This window comes from Lethenteron reissneri, chromosome 45 (assembly GCF_015708825.2).
Source record: "Lethenteron reissneri isolate LAM-NWPU_2019-01 chromosome 45, ASM1570882v1, whole genome shotgun sequence".
Lineage (NCBI taxonomy): Eukaryota > Metazoa > Chordata > Hyperoartia > Petromyzontiformes > Petromyzontidae > Lethenteron > Lethenteron reissneri.
The window spans coordinates 4,420,418-4,444,237 of NC_083823.1; the positions used below are offsets into that span (position 1 = coordinate 4,420,418).

At 52.5% G+C, this 23,820-nt stretch overlaps 1 protein-coding gene across 1 annotated transcript; it reads right to left on the minus strand.

The window, feature by feature from the left end:
- Window positions 1-797: 797 nt before the first annotated feature.
- EIF2A (eukaryotic translation initiation factor 2A) lies at window positions 798-23,734 on the minus strand. The gene is made up of 15 exons (XM_061570254.1): window positions 23,649-23,734; window positions 21,589-21,658; window positions 19,148-19,222; window positions 17,890-18,008; window positions 17,636-17,735; window positions 15,982-16,064; window positions 15,228-15,301; window positions 11,069-11,213; window positions 10,275-10,391; window positions 8,790-9,134; window positions 8,276-8,520; window positions 6,950-7,075; window positions 6,309-6,440; window positions 3,725-3,790; window positions 798-2,815 (listed from the first exon to the last, which is right to left on the minus strand). Exons 1-15 carry the CDS (start codon window positions 23,674-23,676, stop codon window positions 2,750-2,752), a joined length of 1,791 nt encoding a protein of 596 aa, XP_061426238.1. The 5' UTR covers window positions 23,677-23,734; the 3' UTR covers window positions 798-2,749.
- Window positions 23,735-23,820: the final 86 nt, after the last annotated feature.

Genomic DNA, 23,820 nt, shown 5'->3' on the forward strand with positions numbered 1-23,820 from the left:
GTGGTGTATTCCGCAAATATGCCCGACTGTGAGAGCGGGCACAAGCCGGCGTGAGTAGGTTAAACGTTGAGTTTTATAAGGGCACCACGGGGTGACCAGCCCCCACCCAGCCCCTCCCCTCACCCAGCCCCACCCTCCCCACCCAGCCCCCCCTGCACGACGGAGGGACACAATAATCCCCTGTGGGCTGATGGAACCAGTGGGTTCCTACCAGTACTAAAACCTCTTGCTACACTGACATCCTCCTGGCCCAACAAGCAGCTGATACTGACTACGCCCGATGTTCCCAGGAAGCCTCCCAATCCAAGTGTCAATCACACAAAGCCTCCACTCATCTGCTGACAGCGTCCTCGTGTCAGATGGGCCCAGAGGCCTCGCGTTGCTGAACGTGGCGTGGGCCCGTCACTGATGATCTGAGTTGGTCTGGTAGACACGACGACGACTAATCCGCTTCAATTGTGCAGAGTTGTCACCCGCTCTGATCAAACATCCAAGCCAAGCCTCGCACTATCCTGGGCCTCTCAAGCGTTGCTTGTACGTTGAACTTCTTTCGCACCGTACGTAGCCAACCGTGCGAATCGGAGGTGCGGGTGAAGGACAACAGATACGCACACAAAAAGCAGTTCAATCTCGATGATTTAAAAGTGTATGGCTCCCAATGGCTTGGCGATATGACGCTGGGTGCATTCAGGACGCTTTGGTCTGAGCAAATGTACTTGAGGAAATGGGCCAATGTTCATGTTGCATATACTGCATACAGTTTATGTACCGTATAACAAGACACATTTCACCCATGCTACTCTACTTTGAAATAAACTTTATTAAAGTATTGCTCTCGTGGTGTAAGTGATGCAAAACGCGTCACGTCTCGTTGAACGTAAACACGGCACGCGCAGGAGGATGGGCGACTTCCAGGACACGCACAGAGGACTCGCATACACACACAGTACACACACAGTACACACAGTACTCACACACAGTACTCACACACACACAGTACTCACACACATACAGGACTCACACAGTACACACACACAGAGGACTCGCATACACAATACTCACACAGTACTCACACACACACATAGTACTCGCACAGTACTCACACACCGTACACACAGAGGACTCACACACACACAGGACTCACAGTACACACAGTACTCACACAGTACACATACACAGTATTCACACAGTATTCACACAGGACTCACACAGAGGACTCGCATATACACAGGAAACGTGCAACTTTCACACTCGTGGAACTTAAGCGGACAAGGATAAACATGTATTTCATGTAGATCCTTGTCTATAAGCCACCTTACATCCGTTTGATGTTGTTTTTATCTTGTTATTGTGCGATTATCGGCCTAAAGGTAAACTGCAGCGAGCCAACATGCGCTGCAGGGAATTTATGACTTAACACTGATTTGTTCGCGCAATATTTTCGACCTCATGTTTCGACGCAGATTTTTTTTTCTCCGATTTGTTTTCTTAACTGCGAAACTTTTTTTTCTTTTACGTTGCCGACCCAGGCCAGTCACTCTTGCATACAAGACTTTTATCCTGGTCTCCCGAGTTCTCGCCTTGGTTGTGCGAAAATAAACTCAAACGTAAAAATTATTCGCATCCTACTCAAGACAGAGGACTCGCAAACAGCGAGACCCCACAAGACTCGCCCTCTCGCACCGTGCCCGAGACTCGCGCGCGTTCACAACACTTACGCTCGCACACACGTCAGGAACCCGCCGACGGGACCGACCGCGACTCGGGAAGCGACGGTGGGCGCCCCCCCGTTCGACAATTCCGAAAAACGACGATCGACTGGACAAAGTGCGTCGAATTTCGCGTGCCGCCAACCGATTCGCTAAACCCCACGGACATCTCACAGACACAGCTCACGGAAGCTGAAGTCGCCCAAAAAGTCGGGAGTGGGGGGGGGAATTGTTTGAAACAAAATGCAAAAGCCCGGCACAATGATCACAACTCCGCCGGAGAGCAGAGGTAATGAGCGTGGTGGCCGGTTTGTGTCTCGGCTGTGATCAACGCCGCATTACAAGTCCTTAAACAATCCTCAGCAGCAGCAGCACCAGCGATCTCCCTGAAGGCCAAAGCCACGGGGTAGTGCGTGGCTAATCGCATGCAACATCGGTGGCGAGCGATATCGGAACCAGTCTCCCCGGGTGCCGCCTTCACCAACTCGCACTGACCAGCGTGGTAAAGTATGGTCAAGCAACCCCCCCCCCCCCCCCCCCCAAGGCAGTGTGGGGGAAGCCTTCATCCAGCAGTGGATTGACAAAGGGCTGTATTTTAATGTACCTGCAGGGGGCGAGTGTGGCGTTTGTAAAAACTTAAAACGGCAGTGTACAAACCGCACCGGTAAACCGCACACCGTCGCTCGCACGGGGGTCCCCACAAACGTGCCAGGCCCCAACGAGACGATCGCCGCCACTCGATCGCAGGCGTTGTGATAACTCGGGAGGCTTTTGACTCGACTTTATTCAGGCGGAGGGAGGGGGGGTTAGGGCGCATTTGCCGCGGCGGCAAAAAATGTCACGTTCCGTCCCACCGTCGGGGAGGGGGGCCGGAGGGAGGGTGAGTGCCGTGTCTCGTCCTCGCACACCGGTCAAGCCGACCGAAGCTTGCGCCCCCCTCCCCCCCCCCCCCGCCACCGGCACCACTCGAGGCCCGCCGGCTCCCGTTACTCTCGACTGGGGCCTGCTCATCCCGCCGCCGCCGCCGCCGACAACCGCCGTCAGTCCTGCAGCTCCAGCTGCTCCAACTCCTCCAGCAGCGACGCCTCCATCTGCATCTTCTCCAACTGTGAACGAGAATCGGCGTGAACGCGGCACCGGGCACGCGGCGGCTCCCGCATCTCGTGGTGCCGCCGCCCCTCCTCCGGCCAAAACGCGGTTGACGGCGATTTCCGCATCACTTCCTGTTGACCTAACCGCTTTCCGATTGGCCACGGCTTGTGTTAAAAATTGAGGCTGACGAAACAGGAAGCGGTTATGGAAGAGCTCCGCACGACGCGGATCGGGGTTCCGAGCTGGATCCTGAAACGCGTCTGCGCGGTGCGTATACAAGTTCTGCATAGCCTCTGGCGCAATAGCTCCGGGCCAGAGGTCGCAATCGGGTACCCGATACCCGTACCCTACCCGATACCCGGCTACCCGTACCCGGCTAGGTACGGGTACGGGTACCCGTTTGCGACCCTGGTGCGGCCGGGTACGGGTAGGCCGTGAGTCACTGGTGAGTCACGTTCTGTTTACAACCCTTACTAATTGGCTGTGTCAGGTGGTGGCGGGTTTAACGACACATTTATATATTTACACGATCTAACCCAAAAAACCTGTATTATGGATGATTTTGGTTGCGAAAGCCGACTCCGTGTTAATCTTAGCGGTGACTGCACGACGCTCAGCTTTTGGCAAGCCATCATCGAACAAAGATGGTCACTGCATCGCGCGCTTTTCAGATGGCCTTCTGCGGCCGTCTGGAACGCTCTTCCTTCCGATATTAGGAAGCCACAGGAGCTATGCACTTTTACATCATCATCATCTGGATTGACTAACTCATTTCTTTAGAACTGCTTTTTGTGTTCAGTGTTTTCTCATTCCCCCGCACCTCCGATTGCCGCGGTTGGCTACGTACGGTGCGAACGATGTTCAACGTACAGACACACACACTTTGGTCCCCACACATGGCCGGCTCCAGTTGGATCGCTCACCTGGTTTTTCTGAAGCTCCTTCCCGCCTGTCTGCTGCTCCCTCAACTGATCGATGGCTTTCAGCTTCTGTAGGAGACAGCACGGAGGAGAAGGAGGACCACCACCAACGACGGCGCTCGAGAGGTCAGCATTTACCGGCAACAATTTCACCGCTCGGTGGTCGGTAGTAACCATTCAAAGTTCTACGTCTTCTATACTCGCTTGACGACCAAATCACTTGACGGCCGGTTTCGTGGAACCTCTTACCGTCGTTGTGAGGGGGTTCTCTACTGAAATTATTTTAGTGACTCGACTACCTTTTCCCTCCCGTGCTCTAATGTCCTTTTGTCTAGCCCGTTGATGGAACTCGCTCACCACCACTTCCCCCGAGTGGACATCTCGCGTGGAAAAAAAGCTTCATAGCTCATCGGATTAATAAAGATTCCGATTCCAAATGACTGACCGTCCGATTCACGTTCCGCGAGCCGTACGAATCGAACCGCCGTGTGTGTCTCTCGTTACGTTTTCCACTGTGGCTTGGCAGGGCTGCCGTCTTTGACCACGGGGAACCACCAGGGGTCAGTAGCGTCCCGGTCTCGAACACGGGGAGGGCCCGGGAACGTCTCGATCTCTTAACTATTTTTTATTTTACCAGGTAAGGCCCCACTGAGCTATATTGCTCTTTTTCAGATGCGACCTGGCTATCACAAATGATAGTTCAACAAAGTGGTTAATGTGTAAATGTATTGCAGCCAAACACTCTTTAAACGCGTGACGTCGATTCTAAATGTGGAGGGAAAAACCGGAGGACCCGGAGAAAAATTCACGCGACCACGGAGAGAGAGAGATATGAAAACTCCAAATATACAGCAGGAGTCAGGGTTGGAATCGAACCCACGACCTCCTGTATACAAGGCGAGGTAGTTGACATCTCGCTACCGTGAGTCGATCAATAGCTGCCACGACACCGCCACCACAGGCGAACGATGGCTGCAGGGCGTATTGATCTCTCTCCACGATTATTGATCGCTTTTCTCTCCCCAGATTAAAATAGCGCGAACAGAGGGTGCACCGGTGGGAGGGGGTGTTTATTACAGGCTAATAGCTGAGAGTGATGGCACAACAATGTTGCTTTTCACTTGATTAAAAAATCCGGCGTGCACAAATTCCGCTTATAAGGGATGTAACGACGTATCGACTCGTTGATGCGTCCCATCGATTCCATAAGCTCACGGTTCACGCATCAAAACGGACGAGTACGGATCGATGTTTTTCAATTCCATAGGTCGCAAGAAATGAGTTTCGCGTCACCCCTGCAAGATGCCAGAGGCGGCTGCATCCACCACGGTGCAACGGCAAAACCAGCCTCGAATTAAATCGTGAAAGTCGAGCGTGAACATTATTCAAATTAGCAGAGGGCGAATCTTTACACCTCTAATCAACACCGTGTCACTCTGGGCGGCCATCGGGGGATGGCGACGGCTTGGAAAGGCCTTCATCCAGCGGTGGACTGATTGATCACTGCTGCCGATGACGATGGAAAACTGCCCGACACAATGTTGTAAATCCTGCGCCCGTTATCACGACGGACGACTGGGGCCAACGCGATTTCACCCTTTGCGATTCGATGCATCGCGCATCACCGACACGGGGTGGGCCGTTTCGATCACTCAATCAAATCATCTATCGTCGCATTTGCCGTCGGGCAAGTGACATTTTCCGCGCGATGACTTCAAACCGACGGAAAACATTTTAACGACGACGGTTAAAGCCATTCCCTCCGAATTTAGTCGCGAGAAAGATACCATCCAAGGTGTACGTCCGGTGTGCTCGCCCCACACCAGCCGACAGCGCTACCTCTCCTGCTCCGCCCGCCGCCCTCCGCCCGCTGCCCTCCCGTCTGCACTGAGAGGCGAGCTCCGCCAACTGTTCCTGCACCGTCTCTCCATTTGCGCCTTCGGCATTTGCCGTCTCGTCTCGGCTGTGTTTTCCTTTTTTTTCTCGAAACTGTCATCGTGCAATTGCGTACTCTGTAACGTCTATCTGCACCGCCTTTCCCCCCCGCACCTCCCGATTGGCACGGTTGCCTACGTACGGTGCGAAAGAAGTTCAACGTACATACATTTTGCCTTTCATCTGCACCGTATTTGTCTATTTTGTACTGTACTCGCAGACTTGTTGCGTCTCGTCTTTTTCCACGACATCCTCTGCACTGTGTTTTGTCGTCAGTCGTTCGACCCATTCTGTCATCGCTTCGTCTCCACCAAAGTCTTTCTCCCCTCTCTTTGCATCGTCTCTCGTAGGTTCGTTTGTTGATGTAAAATGATAATTTAATTAGTGTAACATCCCCAACACCATTGTGCCCAATGGAACGCCATCAATTGTGTTGGAAGAGCGAGTTGATGAGTGGATCGTTCGGGTCGAAAATCAATTTTCAATCCACGCGTCGATCTATTGATCTGGGCGAGCTAATGTTGAGCAAGCGGTAATGGAATTGGTAAAAAAAAAAAAATCACAGCTGCACATTACAGATGCGTTTTAAAGGTGGAACATTTTCCTAAGCCAGCATTTTGTGAATGATGACAAAGGAACAGGATTCTCTCACCTTTTTCAAGGCTTTTATTTTCTTCTCCTTGTCAGGGTCATGCACGCTCTCTGTTGTCGATATCACCGCAGGCTTTGCGTCGCTGCCAATGTGGGCGACCGTGTCATCATCGTGCGCCTCTGTTCCGCCCTCCTTCAAACAACATCGCACGTTAAGCATTTGAAAAATATTAAAACGTTATTTAGTTTGAACCCAACAAATTCAACATTTAATGCACACCAACCCGCGATGACATCGTGGAGAGGGAGCGGTGAAATCGGCTCGCGTTCAGGAGCTAGACGGATCGTTGCGTTCCAAGACCGCGGGAGATGGTGACAGAGTGGGAATGTCTTCATCCAGCAGTGGATCGATCATGGATGACGACGATGACTATGAGATAACCCCAACCCAGTAGGAACATAAGACGCAATGGGAGTGGGAGACGCCACGGCAACGGGAGACGTGATTTGGAACGGGAGACGTGATTTGGAACGGGAGACACGACAGCAGCGGCAGACGCGACGGGAACGGGACACACAACGGGAACGGGACACACAACGGGAACGGGAGAGGCGATGCAAGCGGGACACGCAACGGGACACGTGATGGAAGCGGGTAACACGACGGCAAGCGGGAGACGCGACAGCAGCGCACGCGCGCACCTGCTTGGCCGCCTTCTTCGCCTCCCGCTTCTTGAGGTTTTTGAGCGCCGCCTTCGACAGCTGCTTCTCCGCCGCCGCGCTCCCCGCCGCCGGCCGCATGTTCTGCGGAAGCTCATCCTCGTCGTGCTGCGCACCGCACAACCACAACCGCCTACGCGTCAGTCCACCGCCCCCCCCCCCGCACCCAACCAACTTGGCCACCACACGCCCGCCCGCTCGCACAGCAGAGTGACGAACCAACTCGCTAACGGGGCAGGCGGCAGCGGTTGAAGTGGGGCCAGTATACGCGCCAGAGGTCGCAACCGGGTACCCGATACCCTGGTGCGGCCGGGTACGGGTAGGCCGTGAGTCACTGGTGAGTAACTGTTTGTCACTCATTTCCCAACGTCTTGTCTCTTCTCACAATTCAAGTTCCTAGAAGCAACCCACCCGCGCCTGCAACATGGCTTCATCCCAGAGGTCGCAATCAGGTACCCGATACCCGTACCCTACCCGTACCCGGCTGGGTATGGGTAGGGTACGGGTACGGCCGAGTACGGGTACCCATTTGCGACCCTGGTGCGGCCGGGTACGGGTAAGGAATCAAAACCCGTTTGTGACCTCTGATACGCGCCGGTGGTATGACACGGTGAGGAAAAAAGGAAATATGATTTCTTGATTGGGAATCTGTCGGCCGAATCGGTGATCCGATTTGCGCAGAGCTACCTGCCGATTGGAGGTGTGACGCTGGGATATCGGATTGAATAACAACGAATTTTCTACAAAAACAATTAACCTTTTCAGTGAACTCGCCAACAGATCTGCACATTTGGAACGACTGGAAAGGTGGTGATGTGGAGGCATTACTGTCGCACTGCAGGGGCAACGTGACGCTGCCGCGGGTAGATGCAGCCTACCGGGTGGCTGTTTGTTTGATGATCTAGCGGCACGTGCCGTTTGAAATTTCGTTAACGCAAACACTAGATTTCGTTAATTGAAAAGTATCCGTCATTTTTCTATTGCGTTCACGTGAAATGTCGCAAACTGAACGCTCGTAAATAGAGAGATACCTGTATATTAAGTCAACTCTAACAAATACATGAATACAAAATAATATCCTTCAAAAGCCAAAGTGATCCCCAGCTCAAACCGAACATTGAGGCGGCGCTCACCTGTTTACCGCCCTGAGCCAGTGGTGCAAATTCCACGTTCCACATTTCTCTCTACGTTACAATCCGAGCTGTGAGCCCACGTTCGAACGGATAAAATATACATTTATATTATTCTGCGCAAACCAGCACCTTCCGTCAACCCTTCCTACGCGCCGCTTGGGCAGCGGTGCCGTACCAGCTTGGTGTTGGTGACCGGTTTGTTGCGGAGGGCCGGTGGCCGGTATGTCTGCGGGATCTTCTTCCCCGGGGCGGCCGGTGCGCCGTTGCCAGCGGCGACGTTGCCGGCGGCCCGGCCGGTGATGCCCGGCTCCGGGTAGGTCCCCTCCGGCACGGGGCGCCACGTCGTCTCCCACACCTCCGAGTTCTCGGAGGCCTCCCAGGTGAACACCGTCGCCCCCAACACGTGCCACACGCGGTAGCCTGCAGGGCAATCGCGCGCAGACGCCGTCGCTCAAAACGGCTCGCCGGGGGAACACAAGCCTCCTCCCGCGGCGGTCACCCGTCCGTGCGCTATCCAGGCTCAGTCCTGACCAGACCGGGCGCGTTCTGGCCGGATCGACCGCGAGGCGTGAAATGTCCGCGACGGCGATAGTGAAGTGTAAAACGAAACTGGGCGAAGAGACGAACAACAGTCGTGAGGAACGACGCCGGCACGGCTCGTGCTCCCGCGCGCTCGCTCGTGCGCTCACCGTTGCCGACGCGCAGGCGCGGTGCGCAGGTGGAGGTCAGCACGTGCGCGCCGTCCGGGCACCAGTTGAAGTGCGTCGAGTCCGACGCCGTGATCTGCGACACGAGCGTTTTCTTGCGCACGTCCCAGAACTCCATGTTGCCGCGCAGGTTCCCGAAGCCGGTAAGTGCCAGCAGCCCGCCGTGCGGCGAGTAGGAGGCGGCGTTGCGCGGCCCCGTCCCGAAGTCGAACACGGGCTCGCAGCTGAGGTTGTAGATCGTCGCCTTGGCCGGCATGAAGCCGTAGACCACGCAGTACTCGGTGGACGTCGGGCTCCACGTCGCCTCGTAGATTGGACCGTTCTTGGCTGAACCGCCGGCGTCGCCGGAGGGGGCACGGGGGAGAGAGTGTGTCGAGAAGAGACGAGATTAGCGCCTAGGTTGGGCACGCGATGATTGGTCGATTTGTCAACGAGAAGACATTTATGAGGGTCGCGAACGCTGGGCACGGATCTGTTATTATTTTCAACTGGTATGTTTTTCTGCGTAATTTGTTCACAATGGCACGGGACGCTCTTGCAAATGAGACCCATCCCGGCCTCTCAAGTTCTCACCTGGTTAAACTAAATAAACTTGAACCTGAAGCAACAGAGCCGTAAAAAATTAACCCGTAAAAACAAAGTTTTTCACTATAAATCCTTTATATGTCCTCTCGTCATCTGGCTTGAGATGGCTGCCACCTATGGGTCAGATGATTGCCTGCCACCATTAAGCGAAAATAAATTGTCACGCACAACGAGTCTGTGTGCAAAATGTCAGCTCGATTGGATCACGGGAAGTGGGTTAAAAAACGACCGAAAGATTTGCACGGTCGTAAGCGCGCAAGCAAGAAAGCAAGGAAACTTAATATAAAGGATTTAAAAATGTCATCAATTCTCCAAAAGAATCACCCCCAACCTGGCCACAAGTGGTGGGCAAAACAGACGCGCTAGTGTATAATGTAGTGTATATAGTGTAAAGCCTGTGTAATGTATAATGTAGTCTATAATGTAGTGTATAATGTAGTGTATAATGTAGTGTATATAGTGTAAAGCCTGTGTAATGTATAATGTAGTGTATAATGTAGTGTAAAATGTAATGTATAATGTGTATAATGTAGTGTATATAGTGCGAGCGCCCAACCTTCGACTCCGGCGTTGCCGGTTCTGCCGATGCCACTGCCTGTCAACCCATATGGTTTACCCCGTATTCTTGCGCAGAGAAATTGAGTTTTCAGGTCCATAGGTCGTACAGCCGTTTCATTACGCGCAAACAAAAAATTGTAATTGTCTATTTGTGTTTCTCTCCTTGTGATGGGACATTTGTAGGATGAACGTTGAGATGTATAAGGGGCACGGGGTGACCAATAAGGTCTGAATTGGTCTGTGATAAGGTAGGGCACTGATAAGGGGTTGTTGACCGGTATGCGATCCTGCCACAGTAGTAGCGGCGGCGGCGCTGTGACTCACGCAGCTGCACGATGATGCTCTCCCCGCCCGTGCTCATGTAGTGCAGCGTCTGCTCGCCGTAGTACGACGCGCCCGTCTTGTCCACGTCCGTGCTCGCCACCACCAGCACGGCCGTCGCTGTGCTCACGCAAGAACAGCAACACGGAGGAGGCATGGGGTGGGGGGGGGGTTGGGAGAGGGGGGGTGAGTGGGGGGCAGGGGGTGAAGTTAAGGCGCTTGATGAGTGTCACGTGACCATCACGGGAACTTAATCAAGACGTGGACGGCTTCTTTAAAATATACAAACAGAAAATTCACATTAAGTTAATCCTGATTGTGCTATAGGTGCACACACACACACAAACGTACCCACATGTACACAAAGATAAAGATCCCCCTATAGCCTTAATAGACTTTGAGGACAAGTGTTGTTAGCAAGCACCTGTGAAGGCCGGCACGGCTCACAAGGGGGTGGGTGGCCAGCAGCACGCCCGGCCGCCCTCGTGGCGATGTTTAAACACCGCACCAGATAGTAATTTGAGGCTGAGTCAACCTAGGGGAGGCCCAAGACCGGTTCAGATAATCGTCACTGGTGTTGGCCGTGAGCCGGAATCTCCGGGTTCGTAACGCAGCGCGCTAACCACTACACGACCGCTCCCCACATACATATATGTATACACACACACATGTACACACATGGGCAAACCCCACACGGAGACGTGCACACACACACACACGCACAGTTGTTGCCACAACTGCGAGACATCCGTGCGTGCGGCTCGGAGGAGGAGTAGAGACAGAGAGGGCAGCCGCACCTTTCTTGTTCCACACCAGGGAGGCGCGGTCGGCCTTGAAGAAACTCCTGTTGGCCAGCGCCTGCGTGGGGCCCCCGAAGTCGGGGTAGCGGTAGAGACGCACGAACGACGGGCCCCCCTTCACTCCCGGCACGTACACGGCCACCTGCGGGCGCCGGCAGGGACGGCACACGGCGCGCGATTGCACGTCTGCAAGCAGCCACCGTCTCGCGCACACGAGCGATCACGAAGCGTGATTGCGCGCTTTCAATCGGCGTTTCTCAAAACGCCAGCCCTCGTGATTCCAGCCACCGCAGTTTGTTAACCTATAATACCTGGGTTTTGGTTCTCTGTGACCTGCCGCCGGAGAACCTTCGTCACATCATGTTGCCGCGCGTGGCCTTAGGGCGGTGGCGCGGCCCGGCGGTGGCGCGCGCTCGACACTTGTCACAGATATTCACGGTTCGAATCCAGCTGGCCCCCCCGATTAATACTGCGGGTGTAAAAAACCAAAAAAAAAATACACTAACGTGCCGTCCTCTTGTCCTCAAAGTCTACCTCAACAACTTGGCAGGACCCTCCTGCAAAAAGAGTCATGAGACTCCGTGAGGCTTTACTTATTAAGCAAACATAATAACAATAAAGTGCACCTCGCTTGGGACTAAAACAGCGGTGATGCAACGACCACCATGCTAAGACGAATGGAGAGCGGTGTTGCTGATATGCGTACAATTACACTGGTAAACAAAAAAAAATTCTGGCCTGGACTTTTGCAGCTGTTTTAGACTAATTTCAGGGTGCCGATTCCAAATCTGATCTCAGATTCGCTCTATCACATTATTTTTATGCTATCGGCATACCCCATTTTCATTGATTTTACCCGAAATTAACTCTGTCACTTATGATTGCAAGTTGTTGCGAGTCAGTGACTGCTTTAGTGTTAACATATGGTGCTGTATTTTTAGGATAGTGTGTTTATAATATAATTTTATGTAGATATCCACATTTAATATTTTTCTTCTGCAGTTTTTATTGAAAATGCAATATTTGATATCTCAAAAATGATGTGATGTGATAGACAAAAACTGATGCCAGATTTGGAATCAGCACCCCAAAATTACCTTAAAACCGTTGGAATACCTTATGCCAGAAAAAGTGTGTTGACCAGTGTTATTAATAAGTATACAGTACTGGGCAGGGCATGAATTGGATGATCAGAGTGGCTCCCGGCATCAGTCCCCATCCTCACAAATGGCTGGGGACATGCAGCTCAAAGACGAGTTCCTAGATGGAGCCTGCAGCCTTATTCACATCGTATAGCAGCTCTTCCATTCACTTATGGTTTCACAAGCCTCAATTTATACACCAGCCTCTCCAATCAGGAGCTTCATGAATGACACGGGTTTGAAGGAAGCCACGGTGGCAAGATGTTAACCACCTCGCCGGGTGTAAAGCAGTTCGTGGGTTCAATCCTCACCCCGACGCCTGTGTATGTTTGGAGTTTGCATGTTCTCTCTCCCCGTGGGCGTGTGCATTTTTCTTCGGGGGTCCACTGCTTTTTCCCTCCACATTTAGAATCAACATCATGCTTAAGAGTGTTTGGCTGATGTATGTTTACACGTGACAAGCCACTTTCTCGAGCTGTCATTTGTGGTCAGGTCGGTTTTTACAAAAAATGAGCTACATAGTTCAGTGGGCCTTATCTGGTAAAATAAAAAATGGTAACGGTTTTACTCTTCTTGGTTCTTTCGGTAAAGTCACGTAGAAGGGAAATAATAAAATAATAAAAATAAGCCTCAAGGCTCTCTTCCCCCTCTAACCCAGCTTAAATATACGCTGCCAAGCCTGGGGTGTTTCATTCAGACGCTGTCTTCCCGACAGACCTGTTCTTCACCTGAGGACGGCTGCTTGCGTTGTGGCCGAAACGTCGTGAGAATTATTTTATTATGTATTATTTTGATTGTTTTATTACTTCCCTTCTACGTGACTTTACCGAAAGAACCAAGAAGATGAATTCCTGCAGTCACGAAAGCTTTAAATCGAAACGGTTTTACTGTTAAGGGCTCTCGGATGTGAGGTCACTTTGGTTCCCATCACGCAAACGCCACTGTGCATCATTATCGACATGGGGCTCTGTAACACAAAGGGCTGTGGCAAATGGTTAACAAGAGGCGGAGCCGATGAAATCAAAATTTTCTAGGTTAAAGGTAAAAAAAATTTTTGTAACCGTAAGTTCGATCTCGTTTGCATGATTTACAAACCCTAAGCTTTTAGACGACTCTCCATTCGTTAAAATTGGTGGAGCGGCTGACGAGGACTTCACACACGCACACATTATAGCGGTGTGTGTGTAATAAACTGGTACAAGTGCCATTTCCTGACAAATCGAAATATCCTCGGAGGGGAGAAAAAAATAATAATGAAAATCTGCCCACATGTTGGCGCCACCGCTCTTCCTCCCTGCACTTATTATCTTTACGATACAGCAGCTCGCGTCAGCCGAGCCTCCCGGAGTGCTTTAAGCACACAGAAGCCTTGTTTTCCCCGTTTCACTCGCGCACCACCGAACATCGCTTCTTCCACAACATCTGCCAACCGCAAAAAAAAAAACAAGCAAAACAAACGGGCGGGCCGGCCAACCACGGCGCCTTAAAAACACCCCACGCTCCCCGTTCGCACGCCAACAAAAAATATAGGGGGGGGGTGGGGGATCCAGGGATCCAGGATAAGTGAAGGCCCCGAGCTGGCACCGCCTCGGGAACGCCGGACGACTTCTTAAGCGCGCGAGTCATGCCGCCGAGAAATAACGAGCAATTATAAGAGAAACTACAAAGGGCGCCAAACTTCCCCGACTGCCGCTGCCTCCGCCCCATGCAATGTAATCGCACTAATGTCCTCGATGGCCGGTTTGAAAAGCGGCGTCGCCAGCAAGAGCTGGAAGCTTTGGCTGAGCGTCTGACCGCCGGGGCGGGGTGGGGCAGGGCGGGGGGAGCCGTGCCGTGCGGTGGGTACGGCGCCTCGCCCCCGCGGCCACTGGAACAGTTTGTTCGACGACCGCGCGGCGTTCTGCGGTGACACGCGGCGCGCACAAACACTTGGGCGCGCACGCGTCCGAAGCGTAAACGCCACCGCTGTTTTTTTTTTAAATAAATGTTTTAAATGTAAATACCGTTTTGTGTCCAGTTCGTATGCCTTTTTGTAATTCCACATTTCTCATATCGAGTGGTTTTTTTTGTTTGTTTTGCTGTAAAAATGTTTGGCCTGGAAGCATCTCGATTGACGTCGGAAAGCGACGTCAAACTGCGCGCGTACTAAATCGGTGATTCTCAAAGCGCATATTCCATCGCGATTGACTTCCTACATCATGTGCCACAAGGAAAAGGGCAAAAAAACAAGAGTTGATGTCTGAATTGAAATGTTGACCACTTATGTAATCATACCTGTCAACTGATACGGATTACTCCATATTCTTCTACAGGGAAATTGAGTTTTCTGGTCCATGCAGCGTACAGCCGTTTCAAAACGGGCAACAAAAAATGTCTTTGTGTTTCTCCCTTGTGATGGGACTTTGTAGGATGAACGTTGAGATGTATAAGGGGCACGGGGTGACCAATAAGATCTGAATTGGTCTGTAATAAGGTAGGGCACTGATAACGGGTTGTCAGGTTTGTGTAATCGTGGGGCATGGGTGGGGGGGGGCAATCCGTACCTTATTACCTTGCTATGCTGTATCAATATAAAACCCCACACCTGTACATTTGCAGCAAAAAAATATTATTTTAGCCAATTTCAACGCAGTACCTGGCAACGTCATTGTCCAGAAAGTCGTAGGAATTTGTCGAGACCAGGCCGAATAAAAAAAAAAAGTGAAATTTCACTCCACCGTGCACCCGCCGGTGCCGCCGGTAGCACCGGCGAGCGACTTCACGGCGCCGGCGCGTGCCACCGGAACGAGAGGGGCTCGGCAAAGCGCAAGGACCCGCACGCTCGCTCTCTCTCACGACGCAATGCCCGATCCACAAATACAAAGGAGACATCGCAGCGATACACTCCGCTGCTTCTGACTTGAACACCTGAATGTGAAATTGCAGTTGTTGCTCTGCATCTCCATGAGCCGTACGAAAGAAGAAGAGGACTCGCTCCCTCTCTCTCACGCTCTCTGACACTCTCACTCGCTCACCTTGCTGGGGCTGGGCCCCGGGGACAGCTGGAAGTCCGCCACCTTCTGCTGGAACAGCTTGTTCGCGATCGTGTCTGCGGCGAAACGCACACGTGCCGCTCGTTAACCCAGTGGAACGTGGGGGGGGGGGGGGGGGTACAATTTTATAGCCGTGGGACAAATTTCACTCTTTCGGATACCTTTAGCGGAAAGTCAAACAGTCATCGACAATAAACTTCGATTGCGCTCGGACTGTAGGCATCGACCGCATACTTCGAGAAGGACTTCAAAGAAGAACAGGCGACCAGGCCAGATACAATAAGCAACTCGACGTTGCCAGGTTGAAGTTATTCCACTTAGTTTGGCCAAGTTGCTTGGAGTTTACATACAGACGTCGTTGGCGGTGTAGTTTTTGTTTAAGCGGCAGGCCTCGCGTGGCGATGCGGCAGGCCATACGGCGTGAAACCCGTGGGTCGCGTCCAGGCTGTACAAGTTCACGCCCCGGTTCAACGGGCATTACCGCGGCGCCAGGGCCAGGTTCGGATCTCACTCGCCATCGACCTTAGCCGTGGTCGGGAATGGAACTCGAACGGTCGCGCCGGGTTCACAACGGAGGGCGCCAAATACTGCGCCACCATAATCCGTGAAAATCGTGAGCTGAACCTCAACGCGCGCTGTTGACGCGCACATCATGGGGTCGTCAAGAGTCGATTTTGATTTACCCGTCGCCGTTCGCCTCCTGCGTGGAGGCTCACGGTGGCGCTTGGTCGCTCACCGAAGTTGTTGTCTTCGAAGAAGTGCACCTCGTTGTTGACCATCCGCGCGCAGAGCTTCTCGTCGTCCGACCAGCTGGGGCACCTGGGAGAGGAGGGGTCAAAGGTCACAGGGGTTAGGAGAAGAAATGGGCTGGAGCTCGCCACGGAGCAGGCGTCAGGGTGTGGCAGTCATCGACACTTCACCACTACGGGGTGCGATTTGGTGGATAAAAGAATCGGGATTAACACTGTCAGAGCAGAGCCTATCTTCCCAGGAAGATCTCATTGAGTCTTAGGAGTTTTTCGAGCAGGGTCCTGCATTCGGATGTTTAATTTTAGTAAAATGTGTTTATTAAAATCAAACCTCAATATTCAATGTCATAAAATCCACTTAAATAATGAACCAAGTGATGAATTTTGCCACGGTTCTTTCCCGTTAAGATCACTCGTACTCTGCTGCTGCCCCCATTGTCTGGAATGGCCCTCCCCCAGCCGTCCACGCTGTTGACTCCCTGTTCCCGTTTCATTTTTCATCTATGCCCAACTGGGTCTATGAAATAATTACGCCCAATATTTACGTGTAGGATCCCAAGATGTGGTCTCCATTTAGATGCTACATGAAACCACATTTTATTGCACTGACCCACAGAGACTCACTTTGAAACTCACACAGTGATCCATAAACTCATACTGGGACCAAGAGACTTACAAAGAGACATTTAGACACAGAGACCTAGGGGGACATGCAGACCCACACAGGAACCTATAACTCACACAGAGACCCACAGACCTACACAGAGACCCATAAACTCAAATAGGGACATGTAGATCCACACGGGGACCCGTAACTCACACAGAAACCAAAGACTCACACAGGGACCTCTAGATTCAGAAACCTATGACTGCCTCTTTCTCCATAAAATATGCCCACCTTCCAAACACAATTTCGAGAACGCGGTCGCAATAAACAACTTTACAAATCCACATTTAGCTGTGTGGCCTCCCAGATGCGCATCGCAAGCCACCCTCACTCATGCATGGACAAATAGACTCACACAGAGACCGAGAGACAATTCTCTAGCAGAGGTCGCAACCGGGTACCCGATACCAGTACCCTACCCGATACCCGGCTACCCGTACGGGTACGGGTACCCGTTTGCGACCCTGGTGCGGCCGGGTACGGGTACGGGTAGGCCGTGAGTCACTGGTGAGTAACCGTTTGTCACTCATTTCGGGTAGGGTACGGGTAGGGAACGGGAACCCGTACCCGGCCGGGTAGGGAACGGATACCCATTTGCGACCCTGGTGCGGCTGGGTACGGGTACAGGTAAGGAATCAAAACCCGTTTGCGACCTCTGTTCTCTAGCGACCTATAACCGACTGCCTCTCCGGGGTTAAATAAAGAAGCCCAGGGCCGTTGCAGAGCGTTGTGAGACGCTGCGCGACCGCACGCGGCACCCGTATCGAACGGAGCCGACGCGCGAGCGCGCGCGTGTGCAAGTGTGTGTGCGCGAGTGTGTGCGCGAGTGTGTGCGCGAGTGTGCGTGCGAGTGTGTGTGTGTGTGCGCGAGTGTGTGCGCGAGTGTGTGCGCGTGCGTGCACGAGTGTGTGTGTGCGCGAGCGCCACCCCGACGAACGCAGCCGCAACGGGTCAAGGGTAAAACGGCCTCTCACCATCCCTGCTGCTTCTTCTGGAAGAAGGACTTCAAGCACTTGCCCTCCTTGAGGTCCCACAGCATCAGGTTGGGCTCCCCCTTAGGGTTGTCTTTGGTTGCTGGGAGGCGACACACACGGCGAGGTCGGGGGGAGCACGGTAGTGGGGGGGGGGGTGGGGAGCGGCGATCACGATGCTACAACCGCGAGCAGCTGTAAATTTGCGTCGTCGAATGTGTCCGTCGTCGAGTTCCCGGGTGTGGGAGGCCACTCACTCATGTAGGGCTGCCACACGGCGAGCAGCGTGCCGAGCGGCGAGAACGCCAGGCACGCCGTCTTCGGCATGTCCAGGCTGTGCAGCAGCTTGCATTCCGGCAGGCTCATTACCTGCACCCTATCGGGGGAGCAACGGACACTCGCTCACGCGCTCGCTCGCTCGCTGCCCGGCTTGCTCACTCATTCACTCACCCACCCGCCCGCCCGTCGCCAGACTTGACAGACTGTTGGGGCAAGTGCTCTTGGCGAGCACCGAGAAAGGCCGGCACGGCACACGAAGGGGTGGGTGGCCAGCACTACGCCCAAGTGCCTGTCTCCCTAGTGGCGATGTTTACACACTGTACCAGCTACCCATTTGAGGCCGAGTCGACCTTAGGGAGGACCAGAATCGGTTCAAATAATCGTCACTGGTGTTGGCCGTGAGCGGGAATCGAACTCTGGCCGCCGGGTTTGTAGCGGTGCGCTAACCACTGTGCCACCGCTCGCCATACTCACACACACGCTTATTCAGTCACACATTCAGTAAACCCACGCACCCTTTAACTCACCCATCCACTTACCTACTTATTCACTAACCTGCCGATTCATACACTTACAAACACTTTCAAGCACTTTATTGCTCATTCACTCAACCACCATTCATTCACTCATTGAATACATTGCAGAAATGATTCAATAACTTTATTATTCACCCAGACACGTATCCAATACCTGGCTGAATCATTCACTCGCCCACTCCTTCAATAACACACTTGCTCATTCACTTAGTCTCTTTAATACATAGACTTTCGCGACCGACATCAAGAGGTTTCTGGGTTAGATCAAGTATCTAATGTGATGAAACCCAAAAACCTCTATGACGACTAATTCTCATGCCTGCTCAATCACACACTCCACCTGCACGCTGCTCACTCAGAATCACTCCCTCAACCATGGAAACGCTCACTCATTTGCTTACTTATCGACACATTCACGTATGCACTCGATCACTCACGTACCCACCCACTCAGTCACTCAAACTCGACCGCTCGCTCGCTCACCACATTATGATCGCCAAAGCAGCGTCCCATTCTTCTTCTTCGTTCTTTCGGTAAAGTCACGTGACTTTACCGAAAGAACCAAGAAGATGAATCCCTGCAGTCACGAAAGCTTTAAATCGAAATTCAGCGTCCCATTATTTGACAGTTCGTTTTTTTTCGAGCCCGCAGAGGTTTGGGTTCAGGACAAAACCTCCCCATCCGAGAGGGTCGTGCTTACTTCTCTCCATTGCACCAGGCCAGCTGTGTGCCACTGCTGTTGAACGCCAGAACCCTGCAGGTCTTCTTGTCCTCGCTGGGCGCAGGATGGTAATCCGAGGGACGGGCACGCCGTTGGAAAAACAAGAGAGAGAGTGGTTTGTTTTGTTAACGGAGTTGTCCTAAAAAAACACACACACACAAAACACGCGGACACAGGCCCCACTGTTCCGATGCCAACGTCGTTGCCATCCATCACGCGAAGGTGAGATGCGCCGCTCCGCCCAATCGTTCTCGCGTTGCCAGGGTGACCCTCATCCGCTGCTATGGCAACCGGTACGTTAGTGGCTGCGGAGAGGGGAGGGGCCTCGGGGGGTGCGGTGAAAGTTAAAGCGAGGTGAAGTGCATAAAAGATGAACGGAGCGATAAACAAGGCGATAGAAAAAAACGTTAATATTTAAATAAACTACTATGTGCGGCGTGAAAAGGCTTGGAGCAGAGTCAAGCACGTCAGGACAAAGCGGGTGCGCGTGTGTGGAAGCGTCCCGGTAGCGTTTGATTTTGGCAAAACAACTTTGATTTTACGTTCGAGTGAAAGGGCGACAGGCTCGGGGCGACACAAAAGCACAGAGGGAATAAAAAGTAAAAGAGACCCTCGCAAAATGACGCAAGACAACAACGGCTCCTTTATTGAGAAGAACGTTAGGTCGGCCGGGGCTGAGCGAAAAGCACAGCGAGTGCGGTCCAGCAGAAGAATGGCCCCGTGCGATTCACCGTACTAATGAGGGGTCGGGTGTGGGGAGGGTTCACTCTGGGGGGTGTCCCCCACACTGGGAGAGCTGGGCTGTGACTGGCCCTGACTGACTCAACCAAGCATAGGAAGGCCTAGATTTGAAGCTTTCGTGACTGCAAGGATTCATACTCTTAGTTCTTTCGGTAAAGTCACGTAGGTAAAAAATGAAATTAAAATTAATAAAAATAAAAAAATTATTTTTATTGTTTTATTTTTACTAATTTTAATTTCAAATTAATAAAAATAAAACAATAAAAATCATTATTGTTTTATGATTTTTATTGTTTTATTTTTATGCGCCAATCAAAGTTTTGTTCTTCTGCGCATTTGTCCTCGCTGCGCTTGGACGACATGACAACAGAATGATCCGTGCCAGGTGGGTCGCGGTTCAAGGTGGGACGGAGTTGCCAAAAAGAAATTCATTAATAACGATTTTGACTTCCGTTTATTCGGGACCGGGGTCCTGTCATAAGGTTCATTTGTTCAAACAAACAAACTGTTGCAGTTCCGACCATGAGGGTTTGATTGGCAGAACTGCTGGTTTGTCAGACGCTGTTGGCAAGAGCACTCACACTTCACCAGGGTGTACTCTTTCAGTGCCAGGAAGCAAGATTGCATTAGAAATTAATTACGTTTTCTTTCGGTAAATTACGACGAAAATTTTCATTTCTTTACACTTTTGGTCACGCCACGTAAAAAATATAGGCTTTAGCCCATTTCATATTTTTTCCTTCCAGAATTACATTTATCCAGCAGAAATTATCAAATATCAAGTGTCCTCTATTGTAAAGTTAGGACCGTACCCATTGAACCTTTAAAAGCGATTTTTACTCCGTTATTCTACTTTCCATTGTTTGTTATGATGACTATGTCATTGTAAAATCTGACAATGTCAAATCTTACCACACTAAAGTTTATGCCTTTATTAACCGAGGCAACTTTCGGAGAATATCTTCCTCGCCGTCGAAATAAACAGCCTGGGTGAGGGTGCATCTCAAGCAACGTAAGAACCAATGGCAAGGATCGACTCTAAACCATTTGATAGGTAACCAGCGAAGACTGCAGAGTTAGATTAAATATAAATAAGAGCAAGTCACCCACAAGTTCACTGACCAAAGGAAAATAACTGATGCAGGAAGCTGTGACGCACAACTGAGCATATACACATCTAGAAGAGGGCGTGCCACTGAGAATTCCATAATTTTCAAGGTCATGCCTCACGGAGTGTGGCGAGTGTGGTGGGCGAGGTGGAGTGTGAGTGTAGTGGAGTGTGTGGTGGAGTGCGAGTGTAGTGGAGTGTGTGGTGGAGTGTGTGGTGGAGTGTGAGTGTGGTGGAGTGTGTGGTGGAGTGTGAGTGTGGTGGAGTGTGAGTGTGGTGGAGTGTGCGAGGTGGAGTGTGGTGGTGGACGAGGTGCAGTGTGAGTGTGGTGGAGTGTGGTGGTGGAGTGTGAGTGTGGTGGGCGAGGTGGAGTGTGGTGGAGTGTGAGTGTAGTGGTGGAGTGTGAGTGTGGAGGAGTGTGGTGGGCGAGGTGGAGTGTTGTGGAGGAGTGTGAGTGTGGTGGTGGGGTGCGAGTGTGGTGGTGGGGTGCGAGTGTGGTGGGCGAGGTGGAGTGTGAGTGTGGTGGAGGAGTGTGAGTGTGATGGAGTGTGGTGGGCGAGGCGCGCTGTACCCGGGGAAGGCGCTGTTTTCTTTAAACTCGGGAGGCCCATCGATGAGCTGGAGACCACCTGAGCCTCTGACTGCGTCGCAATAAAAACACAAAAAACTCGTCAGCAAAATCAGCGCCAGCCTCCCGCGGATGTCCTCTTATAAGCGCATGCGACTATACAAGCAGAGGTCAGATCGCTGAGATCCTGGGTTTGAGCCACCGTGATTAAACCAGGTTCTCAAGTGGGGAGAGCTGGTGGTTTCAGCCTGGCCATCGATGACTTCACAAACAAAGCCGTGACATTAAAGTTGATAGTGTAAATGCTTACCCCGAGCTCTCAATACTCTGATAGTGCACTGTTTTTGAGTTGAACGCCTTTTAGCGTCATCTGGTCCAACACCAATGGAGACTAGGCTCTAAGCAAAGCTGTCTCGGGTGTGGACCAATCAACTTCAAGGACAGTGCATATCATTACCATTATCAGAGTTGTTTCTTTTTGTTTGCATTTGACTGCTTGTGTTGCGGTTATTGCAAACATGATGCCTTGTATAAAGGTGTCAGTTTTGTACCAGTTTAAAGGGTAAAAACCTATTACTATATTTAAGTTGATTGCGCAGCTACTTTTTGCGAAATCGCAGGCCACAGATTAACGCGACTGTCAGCGGCAGAGCGGGTGTGAAAGGGCTGTCCCCGACTTTGAGAACCAGGTCCACTTGAAATCATTGCAAGAGCTGCATTCACCACAGCACTCTGCTATACCACCCCACACACACACACACAAACTACATCACCCACATCCATCATCACAACTCCCACCGACAACATCTGCCTTCATCATCACAGCGCCCACCACCCTGCCACCCACAGCACCCACATTCATCACGGCATCCAGGATGATCACTTCACCCACCAACACCGTAGTAGTAGGTTTTTACCCTTTAAACTTGTACAAAACTGACACCTTTATACAAGGCATTATGTTTGCAATAACCACAACACAAGTAGTCAAAATGCAAACAAAAAGAAACAACTCTGATAATGATATGCTCTGTCCTTTAAGTTGATTGGTCCACACCCGAGACAGCTTTCCTTAGAGCCTAGTCTCCATTGGTGTTGTTTCTTTTTGTTTGCATTTTGACTGCTTGTGTTGTGGTTATTGCAAACATGATGCCTTGTATAAAGGTGTCAGTTTTGTACCAGTTTAAAGGGTAAAAAACCTACTACTATATTTTGCCACTGGTAAAGGAGGTCTCGTAGTGTAACCACGAACATCGTCACCCATGACCTTATCCACTGCTGGATGAGGCCCAACTCTTGAGCCACGTGGCTCTCGCAGCAGCGGCCGCCACGTGCCGCTCGCACTACAACAGCTGCCACTAGGCCCGTCACGCCGCACGTGCCACCACAGCAGCAGCAGCCGCGTAGCTCGCAACAGGCACGGCCCATAGAGCCTCTTCTTGCTCTCTTCACAGCCTCCTGCTCCTCCTCGTCATCATCGTCACCTCGTCTCTTGCCATCATCATCATCCCTTCCCCTCCTCCTCGTGTCTCGTACTCCTAACCCCCGTCACCCCCCCTCTTCGTCACCCCCCCTCCCCCCTCGTCACCTCCCCCCCCTCATCACCCCCCCTCGTCACCCTCCCCCCTCGTCACCCTCCCCCCTCGTCCCCCCCCTCGTCACGCCCCCTCGTCACCCCCCCCCCTCGTCCCCCCCCCCTCGTCACGCCCCCTCGTCACCCCCTCCCCTCGTCACCCCCTCCCCTCGTCACCCCCCACCCCCCCCTCGTCACCCCCTCCCCTCGTCACCCCCCCTCGTCACCCCCCACTCGTCACCCCCCCTCGTCACCCCCACCCTCCCCCCTCCTCGTCACCCCCTCGTCACCCCCCCTCCCCTCGTCACCCCCCCCTCGTCACCCCCACCCTCCCCCCTCCTCGTCACCCCGTCACCCCCCCTCCCCTCGTCACCCCCCCTCGTCACCCCCACCCTCCCCCCTCCTCGTCACCCCCTCGTCACCCCCCCTCCCCTCGTCACCCCCCCCTCGTCACCCCCCTCCCCTCGTCGTCGTCCTCGTCGCCTCTCACCCACGAGCAGAGGCACAGGCGCCGCCATGTTCGTCTCGCGCGGGGGGTCCTGGGAGAGAGAGAGAGGGAGGAGGGGGGGGGCGGCGACGGTGAGGGGGGGGGTCAGAGGTCACGAAGTAGCGCCGGCTGACACGTTGTCATCGAGGCGCGCACGGATACGCCATCCTCCGGA